This window comes from Thamnophis elegans, chromosome 13, assembly GCF_009769535.1.
Source record: "Thamnophis elegans isolate rThaEle1 chromosome 13, rThaEle1.pri, whole genome shotgun sequence".
Classification (NCBI taxonomy): Eukaryota; Metazoa; Chordata; class Lepidosauria; order Squamata; family Colubridae; genus Thamnophis; species Thamnophis elegans.
The window spans coordinates 6,018,953-6,037,481 of NC_045553.1; the positions used below are offsets into that span (position 1 = coordinate 6,018,953).

Genomic DNA, 18,529 nt, shown 5'->3' on the forward strand with positions numbered 1-18,529 from the left:
AAAATAACTACAGACCCCTCGCATCCTGGACACAAATGGTTTCAATTCTGTTAGGAATATAATCTAACGGTTGGGTTGGCAATATATAAATCATGTAACAATGTTATACCTGTTTCTTTAAATCATACTGTAAAATGTGATCGGTTGCTGTTTTCCTCAATCGGCCATAAGAGGGAGCCAGAATGACTTTTAGCTCTCTGTTTGTTAGATGCTGGGCTGATCTGATCTGAGTGTTTTTGGAAGCTGGCTGTTAGAAAGTGCCGTCAGCTATTGTAAGTTTTGCAACTGCTAGCCAACTTTGTGTACCAGACTGATTATATGATACTGGACTATGTTATTTGGATTATCCCTTAATTGAAAGACATTGATGACTGACTGTCTTATCCATGTATGACTTGGACTGTTTGATGGACTCTGATACCTCTATTTCCACGAAAGTAAAAGCCTATTTAAACTGCAGTGTCTCTGTAGGCTGGTTTGTGTGTTCTCCAACACAACTCTCACAACACTTCTCTGAACGTACTCGCTCTCCCAATGGGGAGCTTACCTAACAAATTCCTACCCTCAAAATGATGCTATAAAGCACTGCACACTAAGACAACTAGACACAAGGATAGTTTTTCCCCGAACGCCATCACTGTGCTAAACAACTAATTCCCTCAACGCTATCAAACTATTGACTAAGGCTGCATTACTATTACTATTAGTCTTCTCATTGTGACTATCACCCATCTCCTCCCACTTATGACTGCAGAACTGTAACTTTGTGGCTTGTATTCTTACGATTTATATTGATATTGGTGGTTTCCTGATTGCTTATTTGTACCTTATGACTATCATTAAGTGTTGTACCTTATGATTCTTGACTCAACTCAACTACTCTATTAATTCTTATTCTATTCTATTGTATTGTATTAATTCTTTATTCTATTCTATTAATTCTTATTCTACTCTATTCTATTAATTCTTATTCTGTTCTATTCTATTCTATTAATTCTTATTCTATTCTATTAATTCTTATTCTGTTTTATTCATCTTATCAACCACCCCCATTACAACCCCAAGCCGTTGTGGAAGGTCAGGAAGGTTGGGACCATTTAATGACAATTTGAAGTTAAGGCAGACTCAGACAACCTGTCCTTGAAGTTACGGCGGTCTTACCCCCCCCCCCCTCCGATACCCTGATCTCACATTTGGACCCCCGGCAACCAGCTCCGGTTTACGTCCGCAGCCCCTTGCGTTTCATGGCATCGTGATTTTTGCAGCCTTCCAAGCCAGCCTTCGGGCAAGTTTAAAATCGATTGGGGAAGGCTGGGTTTGCTTAACGACCGTGTGATTCGTTGGAAGGGCCAGGAACATCTTTTTGCAAAAAATGAAAATAAAAAAATAAATAGAAGCCTATACTGTAGTTCTCTGAATATGTTTCCCCCACAGGTCACTGAGACCAACATGCTCAGCCTTGGTGTTTCCTAAAATAGCTAAAGAACATCTAAGTACAAAACCATCTGGGGAGCTCTCCTCAGCCCGAGCAAGCAATACACACACACACACACACACACACACACACACACACACACACACACGTAGGCAGGCAGGCAGGCAGGCAGGCAGGCAGGCAGGCAGACAGGCAGGCAGACAACTTAGAACTAAGGAGAAATGTCCTGACAGTTAATGAGAACAATTAATCAGTGGAACAACTTGCAGTGGTGGGTTTCAAAAATTGTTCAAACCTACTCTGTGGGTGTGGCCTCCTTTGTGGGAGTGGCTTGCCACCCATGTGACCGGATGGGAGTGGCCTGCCGCCCATGTGACCGGATATGAAGGTGCCGACGACACTTGTCAGAACCACCTTAAATTACCTCACACACAGCACTGGCATGCATAAGAATAGGATGTAAACTTGTTTTTTAAAAGGCATCTTTGGTTTCCATTAAAACAACTTCAACATAGGCAATGTTCTGATTGCATCACAAACGCAGTAGTCATCCTTACCTTCCACAGAGGCACTGAGTTTTATAAATATGAGCATGATAATGTAGAATAATCATATCCAAGGACCAGTGGTGGGTTTTTAAAAAGTTTGGAACCTCTTCTGTAGGTGTGGCCTGCTTTCCGGGTCCACTGGTGGAACCTCTTCTAACCGGTTCGGTAGATTTGACGAACTGGTTCTACCGAATAGGCGCGAACTGGTAGGAACCCACTTCTGACAACTTGCCACCAGAAGTTGCAAATGCTCCAACATTGGAACTTTTTAAAAAGTGATTGTATAACCATTTGTCTGAAGTGGTATAGGGTTCCTGCCCAAGCAGGGGGTTGGACTAGAAGATCTCCAAAGTCCCTTCCAGCTCTATTATTCTCTTTTATTCCTATTCTACATTCTATTCTATTCTATTCTCTATTCTATTCTACGTGTATATTCATTCTTTCCTTTAATGCCACTGATGTAGAGGCTGGTATGAAGAAGAGTTGGGGGGGGGCGAGTGGGAAGGATGGGAAGGGATCACAGAGGGGCTAAGTGACAAAATGAATCAGTTCTCTCTGCTACCCTTGGAAAAACCCACCCAGAAGCTCCTGGTTCAGATACCTACCGATATTTAATTAATGCTTTCATTTAGAGTTGTTTTCACATCTCAGCCTATAATTTCAGCGGGAACAGCCCCAGGCTGGTGGTTACTCTTTGCTTCTCTCGAAAGGTTTTCGTTGCGAGGACTAGAAGAATTGTGTCTTTTGGTCAGCCGCACCGTCAGCCAGATGTTTAGACTGGATTTGGCGTTTTTGTCTTCTTATTGAGTCTTTCCCAAGGACTGTTGGGAATGTTGTTTGAAATGGGATCACTCGCCACAGCCAACTCGCCATGGGAAAAATTCACTGCGGGAAATTTTCACAATTCTATTTCATTATTTAAAATAAACCCCCAAAAAATATTTTAATTTTTGCCGTTCACGTTTCATTCTGTCCCTCCTCTTGCGGCCTTTCTTTAATAATTCTATTCCGCTATTCCTTTGATACTCGTTTTAACTCTTGTCCCGCAGAGAGTTTGCCGTGGTGAGTTGCCTGTGACAGGTTGGTCATGGCGAGCTGGCCGTGGTGGATTGTCACAGGCGCAATGTTGTTGTTTGATGTTGACGGTGGTACAGGTCTCGTCGCAGGACCTAAGTTGTTCTGTGTAAAGCTGCCTTTTGCAATTGACTGACAGGGGACTTTGTCAATGACGATGGTGTCCCAGTGGAGCTCAAGATGTTTGGGGATTACACCAGTGGTGAAATTCATTTTTTTTACTACTGGTTCTGTGGGTGTGGCTTGGTGGGCGCGGCTTGGTGGGTGTAGCAGGGGAAGGATACTGCAAAATCTCCATTCCCTCCCCACTCTGGGGCCAACCAGAGGTAATATTTGCCAGTTCTCCGAACTACTCAAAATTTCCACTACCGGTTCTCCAAAACCTGTAAGAACATGCTGAATTTCACCCCTGGAATACACCCAATAGGCTCATTACTACTGGTACAAACTTTTGCTTTCTTTTGCCACGGTGGTTCCACTTCCATTTCTATTTTGTGATGTTCTCCAGATCTTTCTCTTCTCTTCTTCTGTCTCCAGGTACTGCAATATCCATTATCCAGACGGATTTTTTTTGTTTCCTATTGACAATTGTTAACTCTGCCGTGTTGAGTAGCAGATGCCTGTCTGTTTGGATTCTAAAGTCCCAGAGAGCTTTAGCTTCTGCGTTTTCTACTACTTAGTCTATTTTGTGGTCCCAGCAGTTCTTGCTTGTAGGCAAATGGTATTTCTTGCAAATATTCCAATGCACCTCTTTTGCTACTTGTAGTCGGTCTGGCCGAACGTCCTTCACCAGTCAACTAGATGATTTATTTCAATGCAAGATTTTGGCATTGTTCCAAAAAAGCATAAATTTGCATGAAAATCAGACAAACGGGATTTATGTCTGCAAGAATCGTAGGTGGAGATAGAATCAGACGGATGCTTCCACCCAAATAAATGTTTGAAAAGGATCAATTCTAGCCCCCAGTAAAGGCCACAACTGGATGGATGGATGGATGGATGGATGGATGGATGGATGGATGGATGGATGGATGGGACCAAAGCTATATCTACTTTCCAATGTCCTCTCCATCACCATTTAATTCTAAAAGATGCATCAGAAATATGCCTCTGAACTTTTATATCAAAAGATGACACAATTACAGGCCTGCCTATGCCAATATCACTTATGACACAATACCATTCGTAAAAGCCAAAATTTAAATTCCATTAAGCCATGTTATTATTGACAAATAAGTTGATTTACTTCTTAAGTCTCAGCGTTAATCTCTTCTCATTCTATTGCAGAACTGTGTAACTGAGCAGAAAAATAAAAGATCACTCTACTTGTTCAGTTCAGTTAGGCTTATATACCGCTTCATAGGGCTTTCAGCCCTCTCTAAGCGGTTTACAGAGTCAGCATATTGCCCCCAACAACAATCCGGGTCCTCATTTTACCCACCTCGGAAGGATGGAAGGCTGAGTCAACCTTGAGCCGGTGAGATTAGAACCGCTGAACTGCAGATAACAGTCAGCTGAAGTGGCCTGCAGTACTGCACCCTAACCACTGCGCCACCTCGGCTCTTACAGCAGCATACAAATATTCACTAAAAGAATGTGATTTTAATAATATATGCTTATAAATGTATAAATGTATACCTATGCATATCACATCTATCTATCTATCTATCTATCTATCTATCTATCTATCTATCTATCTATCTATCTATCTATCTATCATCTATGCATTTGTAATATTCTCAAAGCAAACAGGATGGCATAATACTAATAATCGGATGGCAAAGATCATTTGAAACAAATAGACCTACATATGGTTTGATTTCTCTCTCTCTCTCTCTCTCTCTCTCTCTCTCTCCCCCTCCCTCCCTCCCTGTCTCATCCATGCATACACATCCATGCATACATAAAGGTAAAGGTTCCCCTCGCACCTGTGTGCTAGTCGTTCCCAACTCTAGGGGGTGGTGTTCATCTCCATTTCAAAGCCGAAGAGCCAGAGCTGTCCGAAGATGTCTCCATGGTCATGTGGCCGGCATAACTCAACGCCAAAGGCGCAAGGAACGCTGTTACTTTCCCACCAAAGGTGCTTCCTATTTTTCTACTTGCATTTTTTAGCTGCTTTCGAACTGCTAGGTTGGCAGAAGCTGGGACGAGTCATGGGAGCTCAATCTGTTGCGTGGCACTAGGGATTCGAACTGCCAACCTTTCTGATCGACAAGCTCAGTGTCATACATACATACATACATACATATTTCTGCACATATTTTTATGAATTGCTTTCAGACTTCATTATTCTTCAAGTTATACATTCGTTCAGAGTTTGTTCTTCAATCTATATCAGGGACTCAAAATGAGATATGAAGATTTATGCCTTTTTTTAAAAAAAATATTAAATAGCAGATCATTTAAGTGCTTTTGGAAACTGGCATCAAATCCTGACAATATCCCTATGGGCACGCAATTCGCAAAGCTACACGCTAGGCGTAATTTAAAAGCAAGTCAATTTGCCACTGGGCCTTCCTTCCCAGAAAAATAGCAAATTGTCTTGTCCCGTACCTTTTGAACAAAGATCCACTTCCCCAACCCTAGATCTAAAGCATCTAAATATTTTATTTTAAAGCTTTATAGAAAGTACTAAGCGATGTGATTTCACTGTCTTCTTCATCATCTTTCTCAGTGGCTTTGCCAGGGGAAAGAAAACAGTTTTCTCACAGCTTCATGCTTGAATGAAGGAGATGTAGAAAAAAGGGTGTGGATCATTACAGGCACATACAGGCAGTCCTCGACTTATAACAGCTTACTTAGTGACATTATCTACTAAATTTAATTTCTATCTAATTTCCTTTCCGGTATGTGGATAAAGGACAGCAGTTCAAATCCTTGTCTGGTGTGAAGAAGCATTTATTAGCTGAATGGGAGTATTCATTTTGCAGTGTGTGTTTTTTCTGAATGGGCTGAGCGTCTAACTTACTCACTGCTCTTGAGGCTTTGACAGAAGAGAAAACAAAGTTTGATTTGATTTCGCTTGTAATAAGCGCAGTTCTTTGTAATAGCATCTCCCTTATTTAACTTCTGCCTGCCTAGGAAGTGCACGCTGCTCATTTCAAGCTCCCCTCTCTCTGAGATTCATCATAATTAATATTTCATTCTAAGCGCCAGCCGCTTCTGCAGTGACGGGGCGTTCTTCTCTGGAAAGTGTAACTCAAGGCAGCCAGAGCATTAAAAACACTTCAGGTCCTGCAATTCACCTTCTCATCAGAATCACAGAGTAACCAAATTGGAAGGGACCTTGGAGGTCTTCTAGTCCAACCTCCTGCTCAAGCTCTTTAGAGATGCTTCCTTTACACGAGGCAATGCAAACACCTGCATTTTCATCAACTTACATCATTTAAGGTGAATCAGTTTATATACCCAAACATTTTTTATTAGGTTACCAAGTATTATAAAATGGAAAAGTAAATAAGAAAGGGGAGGGGAAAGGGGAGAGGGAAGTGAGGAAAGTTAGGGAAAAGAAAAGAAGAAGCAGCATTGACTCCCGACTCTCTGTTGCAGTATGGTAAAGGTCCCCCTCGCACAAACATGCTAGTCGTTCCCAACTCTAGGGGGCAGTGCTCATCTCCATTTCAAAGCCGAAGAGCCAACGCTGTCCGAAGACGTCTCCGTGGTCATGTGGACAGCAAGAGCCGAGGTGGGGCAGTGGTTAGGGTGCAGTACTGCAGGCCACTTCAGCTGACTGTTATCTGCAGTTCAGCGGTTCTAATCTCACCGGCTCAAGGTTGACTCAGCCTTCCATCCTTCCGAGGTGGGTGAAATGAGGACCCAGACTGTGGGGGCGATATGCTGACTCTGTAAACCGCTTAGAGAGGGCTGAAAGCCCTATGAAGCGGTATATAAGTCTAACTGCTATTGCTATTGCTATGACTTAATGCCAAAGGCACACAGAACATTGTTCCCTTCCCACCAAAGGTGGTTCCTATTTTTCTACTTGCATTTTTAAGTGCTTTTGAACTGCTAGGTTGGCAGAAGCTGGGACAAGTCACGGGAGTTCACTCCGTTACGCGGCGCTGGAGATTCGAACCGCCAAACTGCCAACCTTTCTGATCAACAAGCTCAGTGTCTTAGCCACTGAGCCACCGCATCCCTCTGTTGCAGTAGAATGGGGCATTAACATCAAACCACAGCTTTTTTTGTTTTTCCATAACAATAAGAACAAGTCATTCATAATAAAAACCAGCCAGGATTCAGTTGAACCTTATTGTATATGCTGAGGTGTTTCTCCAAACAAGCAACTGGGTTTGCTCAGCTAAGCACAGACCGGTTCACTGCCACTAGTCCTCAAGTTACAACAACAATTGAGCCAACAAAATGTAGGCTGCTCAGTGAAACCTGTTAAGTGAGCTTGGCCCCATTTTATGAACTTTCTTGCCACCGTTGTGAAGTGAATCATTGCACTGGGTTAAGTGAGCCACGTGCTGGTTATGTAAATCTGGATTTCCCATCAAGTTTGCTGGTCAGAAAGTTGCACATCACAAACACACACACACACACAAACCAGGATGCTGCAAGGCCGTAAGTATGAACTAGTTGCCAAGCATCTGAATTTTGACCATGGGATGTTGGAATTAAAGCCCTTCATGGTTTAGGACCTGGCTACCTGAGAGACCGCCTCCTGCCACTTACCTCCCAACGACCAACAAGATCGCACAGGTTGGGCCTCCTCCGGGTGCCGTCGACCGGACAATGCCGGCTGGCGGCCCCCCGAGGGCATTCTCTGTAGCTGCGGCGGCCCTGTGGAACGATCTACCCGTAGAGATCCGGACCCTTACCACTCTCCCGGCCTTCCGAATAGCCACCAAGACCTGGCTGTTCCGGCAGACCTGGGGCTGTTGATCAATATCCAGCCCCACTTAGACTGAATGGATGGTGTGGAATTTTAATAATTGTATCTTTTCATCTTAAATTTTTAAATGTTTCTTTTATCTTGCCTGTAAGCCGCCCAGAGTCCCAAGGGAGTGGGCGGCATACAAATTTTATTAAATTGGAAAAATGGAAATTGGAATGGTCGTAAGAGTGAAAAACGGTCATGAGTCGCTTTCTTCGGTGCTGTTGTTAACTTGGAAAGGTCACTAAATGAACCGTTGTAAGTCGAGGACTACCTGTATGCCATAATGGTAGTTTATGGGATCATGAATGACTGTGTTGCCATTTCTACCCTGTTTAACCTAATGAGCTTCTGGCTTAGTGTTTTGAGTAACGGTGGGGAATTAGGTCTAAGATCGAACTTAAACATCATCTGGACGAAAAGCTGCTAAGAGAAATTGAAGCTCTGGCATCTCTCTACTTTAGGTATGTCCTCAATTTACGACTGTAGTGGAGCCTGTCCATTATGGTCATAACTTGCAGCGCACATAAAGCAGGTCACCACATAATTGAACCTTTTTTGTGATATATATAATTTTTGCAGTGGTCATTAAGTAAATCAGCATGGTGGGTAAGTGACTCTGTAGTTGTTAAGCAGATGCTGGGGTTATTAAGCAAATCTGCTGTTGTGCAGTCATTCACTTAACAATGGTGGCAAGAAAGGGGGTAAAATGGGGCAAAACTCACTCAATGCTCAGCCACAGAAATTTGGGGACTCAGTTGTGGTCATAAGTTGAGGACTGCCTGCCTGTATAAATGAAGGAATCTGTGTGAAGGCAATTGACAAAGATATCATAGAGAGGGAGGCCGCCTGAAGGCCTGGCTTAGAAGGCTTTGCGCGTTGCAAAGAACAGACAAAAGCTGTTTAGAAGGCACCGTTTCTCAAGGCTGCACATCAGCTAATTTACACTAAATGTTACACCGCGCATTTGGAATTATTGTAAGGAAGGAAGGAAGGAGCAAGGACTGAACGAGATGCTCTCAAGACAACGATCACCAATGTAGTCTTGATATGAGGCACAAAGCACCACGCAAAATTCATCTGATTTTAATTAGGCAAAACAGCCTTTAACTGAACACACCACTTAATGGGGGGGGGGAGAAAGAAAGAGAGAGAGAGAGAAAGAAAGCAAGAAGACAGAAAGCAAGAGAGAGAGGGAGAAAGAAAGTCAGAGAAAGAAAGAAAGAAAGAAAGAAAGAAAGAAAGAAAGAGAAAAAGCAAGACAGAGAAAGAAAGAAGGAAGGAATGAAGGAAAGAATGAAAGAAAAGAGAGAGAAAGAAAGCAAGAAAGAAAGAGAAAGAAGGAAGGAAAGAGGGAAAAAAGAAAGGAAGGAAGAGAGAGAGAAAGAGAGAGGGAGAAAGGAAGGAATGAAGGAAAGAAAGAAAAGAGAGAGAGAGAAAGAAGCAGGAAAGAAAGAGAAGAAGGAAGGAAGAAGAGGGAAAGGAAGGAAGGAAGAGAGAAAGAAAGAGAGAGGGAGAAAGAGAAACAGAGAAAGAACGCAAGACAGAGAGAAAGAAAGAAAGAAAGAAAGAAAGAAGGAAGGAAGGAAGGAAGGAAGAAGAAAGAGAGCAAAAGAAAATGAGAGAGAGAGAAAGGAAGGAAAGAAAGAGGGAAAGAAAGAAAGGAAGAGAGAGAAAGAAGAAAGAAAGGAAGGAAGGAAGGAAGGAAGGAAGGAAGGAAGGAAGGAAGGAAGGAAGAAAGAAAGAAAGAATCCCATGCTTTTTATCCCGAAAGGATTAAAAAGTGGCAAAATGAATTCTCCCATTCTAATAGCAACAAAGGACACAAAGGGATTAGTGTTTCTCTTTCATTGTTTCTGGTCTTTGAGAGAACTGGGCTCCAAGGAAGCTCAAATGAATTAACTGTTGTTATTTCTTTCTTTCTCTTTTTTTAGAAGTAAAGCTTATCCCCCAAATCAAAGTTTCCCTCTGATTCAAGTTGTCAAGCAGGGGGCCAGCTCCATTAGAATCGCTATTCAGAAAACTAGAGAGAAGCCTCCGGTATTTACTGATGCCCTTAAGACAATTAATTATAGATATAGTAAGTGACAACATTATGTGGCAGGCTAAACAATCTGAGATTCCTGACAAATCTAATTAACAGCACATCGGGGGTACTTTGCCTCTTCTTTACATACTCTTGTCAGCTTTAAGAGTCTAATGAGGAACACGGCTTAAACCTTCTTAAGAACTTTCCAAGTTGGAGCGCACAGCTTCAAAAACCAGACCTCCCCCTTAAAACCACCGGTGTCCAAACACTTCCGCAAGTTTGGGTGAACAGAAAAATCCATCTCAAGGTAGCCCCCCCCTCCCCCACAAAAGTAAAAAATCCCCCCCCCCAAAAAAACCCCTCGGATGGTGATTTGAGTTACTATGATCATTGCAAATAAAGGGTTAGATACCTTGTTTTCCACCCATCCATCTGAACCGCATCCATAAATGTTACAAGAATGTAACAGGAAATGTTAAAAATGCCACCCCCACCCCCCCCAATTATGAATGTTTATTGAAATGAAATGTGACACTTGGGTCTTTTAAACGGGCCATGATCAACAGCCGCCAATTTTTATTTGGCTTTGTAGCAGATTGATGGGTGGCTCCTGCTTCTTTGTGGAACTCCAGGTTTTCATAGGTTGTTTTTTTTTTAAAAAAAAAAAATCTAATAAAAATGTCTATATGTGTGTGCATACAAACCCAAAACAATTTTTAAGGGTTTCTGCAGACATACAGAGACACTTTTTTTTAAGTACCGTATTTTTCGGAGTATAAGATGCACCAAGATTTTGAAGAGGCAATTTTTTTAAAAAAAAAGTTTTTGCGCTCTGTAGACCTCACAAAAACAGGCCCATTTTTTGTAAAAAAAAAAAAATTGGCATGCATAATCTTTAGGAGGCTTATAGAGTGCTCCTGGTGGCTGGGTGGGTGGGTGGGAGGAAGACAAAAATGAGCAAAAAGTGGCCCATTTTTGCCCTCCCCAGCCCCCAGGAGCACTCTGGAAGCCTCCTAAAGGCTATGCATGTCCATTTTTGCGAAAGGGGCGGGGTTTCAGGAGGTTAAAAATGTGGTATTCTATGTATAAGACACACCCAGATTTTCACCCTCTTTTTTGGGGGGGGGGGAGTGAATCTTATACTCTGAAAAATACGGTAAGATAAAACTTATACATCGGAATAGGATAGGACAGGATAGGATAGGATAGGATAGGATAGAAACTGGAAGGGACCTTGGAAGTTCCTCTAGTCCAGCCCCTTGGTCAAGCAGGAGATACTATACCACCTTAGACAAGTGACTCTCCAGTCTCTTCTTAAAAACCTCCAGTAATGAAGCACCCACAACATCTGAAGGCAACTTCTGTTCCACTGGTTATTTGTTTTCACTGTTAGGAAGTTTCTCCTTAATTCCATGTTAGTTCTCTCTTTGATTAGTTTCCAAGCAGTATTTCTTGTCCTGCCCTCCGGTACTTTGGAGAACAAAGAAGAAAAAAGAAACAAATCGAAGAGAAAGCTAAAAGTGGAAGAAGAGGGGGGAAATCAACCAGAGGGGAATCAACTTACCCCAAAGAGGATCAACTTATCTTATCCAAAGCACCCGAAGGCAGGACAAGAAGCAATGGATAGAAACTAATCAAGGAGAGAAGCAACCTAGACATTTCCTGGCAGTTAAAACTATTAACTGGTGGAAATGTTTGCCTCCAGAAGTTGTGCGTCTTATTCTAGTAAGAAATTATATTAGTTGGTATACGTTTTTAATATTTTTTAAAAAATATATATTTTGATGAATTTATAATTTTTTTTTAAAAAAACTCTGAAAGCAAAACACACTGGGATCTCCAACGGCATGTTAGTATAGGGTTTCCTGCCTAGGCAGGGGGCTGGACTAGAAGACCTCCAAGGTCCCGTCCAACTCTGCTATTGTATTGTATTGTATAGCATAATCCTCCACCAGAAAACAAAAGCATTTTGCTGTTTTTACTTGCCTTTTGGTTTCGAAACAAGCATGTTTTAAAATAAGACTTCTGTTTTTGCTTTATTATAATACTGTAGTAGTTCGCCACGAACACCTCGCCACGCCGGTTTTCTCTGCCAATTGGCTCTATTATTTAGCAAGGATGGGTCTATTTCTGAGGTGGCATGATAGGAATTATGGCAGGAATAAATTAGATCAAGAGAAATCAATTGATCCCTCTCCTTCTGTTAAAACGTACTTCAGGAACTAAAAATGCCTTTGGATGGATATCGTCTTACAAAAAAATTGTGCAATGGATCTATTATAATCGGTTGTGGCAATCAAGGAGTATGCATTTGTCCATAAAACAGCCCTGGGCTTTCTTATAAGCTTTAAAACATTTTTTAAAAGAAACCACAATATTTTCCAGTACTTTATAAAACGGATTCCATTTTCTCCAGTTCTGGCTTCAAGATGTCAAGGGATGGGAAGGACCAAACACAGCATTGTGAGATCATGAGAGATGGACATGCAAACGAATATTTCGACTGAGTTCCAGGCAAAATAAAAACCATTTTTTTATTTAAAAAAACTTGGTTCTGAGTTATTCTTTGCCTCCCTCCCCCCCCTCCCCCGGGGACATAAATCCAACCTGGCTATCAAGAGAAGTACAAAAAAGCATTTTCTCCAAAGGCAATAAACTTTGATGAGTTTCCTTAGGTAGCAAGCTGTTCTCACCAATATAAAATTAATCCATTACACAGAATATCTAGAGAGATTCTCAGTCATCCAGGCCATGGTTGTCACAAAGGGGCGTTTTCGGAAGCCAACTGGATATTATTTTTTTTCCTTGAAGATGTTTCGCTTCTCATCCAGGAAGCTTCTTCCGCTCTGACTGAATGGTGGAGGATGGAAGGATTTATTAGTCCTTGCAGTCCAAAGTGCCTGTTCCTTGCCATTTCTATTCCCTCCAACGATCAGACAACTGCAAGGAATATAAATCCTTCCATCGTCCACCGTTCAGTCAGAACTGAAGAAGCTTCCTAGATAAGAAGCAAAATGTCTTCAAGGAAAAAAATAACAAAGCCCAGTTCCCTTTCGGAAAAAAGCACTTTTGGGACAGCCAGTACAAACAAAACCACAAATCGGTTCTCACGTAAATACAATCCCATCACAATTGGCTAGTGCAAGGCTGTACTATACAAGAACAAAACTATATTATACTATTCAAAAATACACAGGGCTGCACAGTTTTTAAGCTACCACAATAATTTGGGCAGTGGTGCAGCTACTTCTTCCAAACGGAACGACTACACAAAATCCATACTTTTGACTGTAAGCATCCTAGAGTCCCCTTGGCAAGAGGGATGGCACAGAAATAGGCGTAGGTATTGAAATAGAAATAGGCCCAGAAATCGGGTCATAAAAACAAAATATTCTCGAGGAGAAGCAGACAGGCAAACGTCTTACCCACAATCTTTAAAACACCTTGATGAAGTCCAGTTTGCCTTTCGAAAAAGCACCTTTCAGATAAAAGGTAAAGGTTCCCCTTGAACATATATGTGCTAGTCGTTCCCGAATCTAGGGGGCGCTGCTCATCTCTGTTTCAAAGCTGAAGAGTCAGTGCTGCCCGAAGACGTCTCCGTGGTCATGTGGCTGGCATGATTCAATGCCGAAGGCGCACGGAACGCTGTTACCTTCCCACCAAAGGTGGTTCCTGTTTTTCTACTTGCATTTTTTTACGTGCTTTCGAACTGCTAGGTTGGCAGAAGGTAGGACAAGTCACTGGAGCGCACTCCGTTACGCGGCACTAGGGATTCGAACCGCCGAACTGCCGACCTTTCTGATCGGCAAGCTCAGCGTCTTAGCCACTGAGCCCCCACATCCCTTACCTTTTGGATACCTTGTTATAAATTTAAAAGGTAAGGTAAAGGTGTCCCTGTGGATTTTACTCTGCCAGTTGTTGCTGATTTTAAGGGGTGCGCCAAAGGTGCTTTTTCAGGAGGCAACTGGACTTCCTTGTTTTTCCTTTTGAAGATGTTTCACCTCATCCAAGAGGCTTCTTCAGCTCTGAGAGGGATAGTGGGGAATGGAAGGATTTATATTCCTTGCAGACAGCTGGTGATTTGCATCCTTTTAGAGTCTTTGAAGCACTTGGAGGTTTATCTGTGTCCTCAGGGTCACCTAAGTGGTGCAAATGGTTTCTGTAGTCCGTAATTATTTTCTTTCTGGAAATCCATTCCTACTCCCACACCGTTCCAAGGGTGTCCATCCCAAATTGCGTAGCCAAAAATCTGCAGAGATTCTCAATCATCCAGATCAGGGTGGACAACTGGATGACTGAGAATCTCTACAGACTTTAGGGGGTGTTGCTCATCTCTGTTTTCAAGGCCGCTGAGCCAGCGCCGTCCGAAGACATTTCTGTGGTCATGTGGCCAGCATGACCTCACAAGGAGCGCTGTTACCTTCCCACCAAAGTGGTACCCAGTACTGTACGGGCTTCAGGAAACGCCAAATGCTTCAAATGAAAATTGCCAACCGCTGGACCAGCTGTAGTTCAATTGCAAGCCTGCTCGAGGGCTGCAAATTTGGGAAAGGAGGGACAGGGGGTTGGTGGAATGAATGCAATAAGGCTGGGGTCGCTCTCTGCAATCTCAACCGATGGGTTATTAAGTGTCAGGATGCATCACATGGGGAGTGAACTATAAGTGGAGAAGAGCACCAGCCTCAGCGATCGTATTTTAAAATGTTTTTATTTAAAAAATAAACACCGCGGCTCCTTACCTTTTGTTAATCGGCTTCTCGTTTTTTTTCGTATGGACGGATGAACCACTTCCCGATCCTGACGAAGTTTTTGTCCATCAGGCATCTGAAAGAGAGAAAAAAGTGGTTTCACTAACAGAAAAGGATGCCATCTCCTTAGCGGCATTCGCCTTCATCTCTTCGCACCCAGCTCTGTTTTTCTGCCCTTGTGATATTAGCCTTGGTCTCTTGTTTGTCTCACATTATTACTGTCTGTTCAGGTGTCTATTTTAAAAATGGGTTATCCCCTCCGCCCTCTATCAACTAGGTCATGGGTTGGCAACCTTAAAATACTCAAAGAGCCACAAAGGTCATAACCAGAAGCCGACCATTCAATTCTGGAGCTGACCGGAATTCTGGTTCCGCCACCATAGAGTCTCCTCCAGTGCAGCATCCTTTTTCCTCTACCTGTCCTAACCGAAAGCCCTATCAATTGTGGAGCCAACTGGAGACAGGGAGCTGCAGTAGAGGGATAAAAAAACCACATGCGGCTCCAGAGCCACAGGTTGCTGACCCTTGAACTAGGTAAAGGTAAAGGTTCCCTTTGCACATAGGTGCTAGTCGTTCCCTACTCTACGGGGTGGTGCTCATCTCCGTTTCAAAGCTGAAGAGCCAGCGCTGTCCGAAGACGTCTCCATGGTCATGTGGCCGGCATGACTAAATGCCAAAGACACACGGAACGCTGTTACCTTCCCAGCAAAGGTGGTTCCTATTTTTCCACTTGCATTTTTTTACATGCTTTCAAACATGCTATGTTGGAAGAAGCTGGGACAAGTCACAGGGGCTCATTCTGTTATGCAGCGCTAGGGATTCGAACCGCCGAACTTTTTATCAACTACTTTCTATCAACCTTTCTATCAACTACTAACAGGCTAATTCTCACATCATCAAAGCAAAGACCCAGCTGGCTACAAATGCTAATTGAAAAATGTTATCTTTTACTGGATTAGTGTGTGGATTAGCCTTCAAAAAAAAAAACCAACAATAACTGATTAGACAAATATTTTCAAACCATAGTACTGACTTGAAGATATATTTTGATCAGCTAAGCTGATAGTTTGGTACTGAAACGGTTATTGTGAACCAATAAATAAAGTGTTTGAATTTTAATTAAGGATACCTTAACAACATTACATAAACCTTCAGTAAATGAGACCCATTCACGAATCATTATATTCTGGAGCATTAGAGTCAATAAAAAATCAGCAATGTGTCATTATATGCATATTAATAGTTAACCCATTATCCAATTGCCTGTGCCTAGGTAGTCAAAATGGAACCACTTAGCATAAATGAGAAAGATCAACAGACTCGAGAACCTGAGAAAAATAATAATAATTAATATACACTCCATCCGAGCTCTGCAACACAATTAGATCTAATCAAGTTCAACAGCCATAAAAGAGCGACCTGATTGATTTCTCAAGTGGGAGATGTGGAACACCAAAAAGTGCAGAAGCGGTTCAGCAAAGGCAAAGCCTTTCACCATCACTCAGACAGATGTTTCTACGCCGACGGTCTCTAAATCCAGGGTTATCTGAGGTTTATAGCGTGGCCCGTATTGCAGCTCAAAATGCAGCAGCAACAACTGGCAAAATCGTTTGTTTTGCGATTCCAGTGCAAGTGAGCGATTACCGTCTAATCAAAAGATCAAACTGAGATCAGGAATCCCAAGGTTAACTACCGGGCTCGGTGGGGAGCCTCGTTCGCTTCCGATTTGATTTTATCTGGTCACAAACATCAGTTGGAAGATGCTAAAAATAAGTGGTGTACTGTCACATCTAGCAACAGAGAGAGGGGGAAAAAAGCTAATCACAATTACCACTTATGATTACAATTGGGATCAGAATCCCTGTTGTGCCTAAGCAAGTGGATTATTAAGCTGAGCAAGAGATTATTATTATTATTATTATTATTATTATTATTATTATTATCATCATCAATAATACTAAGCGCAGCTGGTCCTCGACTTATGACCACGAGCCCAAAATGTATGTTGTTAAGTGAGACATTTGTTAAGGGAGTTTTGCCCCATTTTGCCCCATGAGCCTTGGTGGCGCAGTGGCTGAAATGCAGTACTGCAGGCTGCTTCTGCTGACCGCCAGCTGCCTGCAATTTGTCAGTTCGAATCTCACCAGGCTCAAGGTTGATTCAGCCTTCTGTCCTTCCAAGGTGGGTAAAATGAGGACCCAGATAATTGAGGGCAAGAGGCTCACTCTGTAAACGGCTTAGAGAGGGCTGAAAAGCACTGGAAAGCGATATATAAGGCTATTCCTAGTGATATTTTATGACCTCTGTTGCTGCAGTTATTAAGTGAATCACTGCCGTGATTAAGTTAGTAACCCAGTTGTTAAATGAATCTGGCTTCCCCATTGACTTTGCTTGTCAGAAGGTCGTAAAAGAGGGGTCACATGACCCTGGGACCGCCATAAGCGTGAATCAGTTGCCAAGCCTCCACATTTTGATCACCTGACAATGGAGAGGCAGCAGCGGTCGTAAGTGTGAAAAACGATCATAACATCACTTTTTTCAGGACCATCGTAACTTCGAACAGTCACTAAATGAACTGTTAAGACAAGGGCTACCAGTACTGGATTACTATTATTAAATCAAGTCTATAGGAAGAGAGTTAGGAGTCAAAATAACAGATTAATCAAACAACAGGTTAAATCTATTATTGAGGCTAGGATGAGAAAACACTAATTTAACTCAAGTTTCCTATTTGTACTTTTTAAAAGTAACACCCAGTCCATTTTACTAACATGAACTGGTTCCAATTCTATTTTAATATTGCTCCAACTCTCCTTCCGGAACTGAAACCAGTGTTCAAAGAGGCAAAGAATTCTTATTGATAAGACACAAAACTAATTTAAATACAGAAGTAATACATGGAAAAATTCAGAGAGTCCCACAATGAGAAAATTAGGAGCCAAAAAAGGAGAAGGAGAAGGAGAAGGAGAAGGAGAAGGAGAAGGAGAAGGAGAAGGAGGAGGAGGAGGAGGAGGAGGAGGAGAAGAAGAAGAAGAAGAAGAAGAAGAAGAAGAAGAAGAAGAAGAAGAAGAAGAAGAAGAAGAAGAAGAAGAGGAGGAAGAAGCATTTCTTAGCCTTCAAATATTTGGGTTTGACAGCAAACAAGAAGGCAACCCATCTCTAAAATTACTGTATTTTTTTTTTGACTAGAAGACACAACGGTGTATAAGATGCAGCATGATTTTGAAGAGGTAAGTAAGAAAAAAAAGTTTTTGTCCTCCCTGGCCCCCAGGAGCACTCTGCAGGCTTCAGCAGGGCTGGGGGAAGACAAAAAACACACCAGTTTTTGCAAAAAATGACTGGAAAATGTGCTGTTTTTTGCAAAAATGGAGGTGTTTTTCTCTTCCCCCAACCTGCTGAAACCTACAGAATGCTGCTGGGGCTGGAGGAAGGCAAAAACCTCTGTTTTTGCGAAAAACAGCCTGTTTTTTGCCCATTTTTTACACAAATGGGGTGCAGGCGTGGGGCTTCGGGAAATGGCTGTATTCAGTGCATAAGATGCACCAACATTTCCACACTCTTTTAGTGGGGAGAGGTGCATCTTATACTCTAAAAAATACGGTAGTAACTTGGGTTGTGTTTTACTAATTCCTGGTGAAGTCTATATTGTAGCTTGTTTAAAAAGACTAGCCACAAAAAAAAGGGGGGGGGTGGCAAATTTTGAGATATCAGCCAAAAGGAGGAAACGGTTCATTAGCAAGCAATCAAAACCATGGGGCCTTGCCAGAAATGAATGTTTGTATCAAACAATGGAAAAAGTTTAATCAAGATGACATG

General features: G+C 42.2%; 1 protein-coding gene across 1 annotated transcript in view; it reads right to left on the reverse strand.

The window, feature by feature from the left end:
• The window catches only part of MED13L (mediator complex subunit 13L), a 185,292-nt gene that overhangs the window by 76,660 nt on the left and 90,103 nt on the right, over nt 1–18,529 (reverse strand). Inside the window, 2 exon segments of the mRNA XM_032229147.1 lie at nt 14,705–14,730; nt 14,732–14,789. Of these exon segments, the coding sequence (XP_032085038.1) occupies nt 14,705–14,730; nt 14,732–14,789 (84 nt within the window).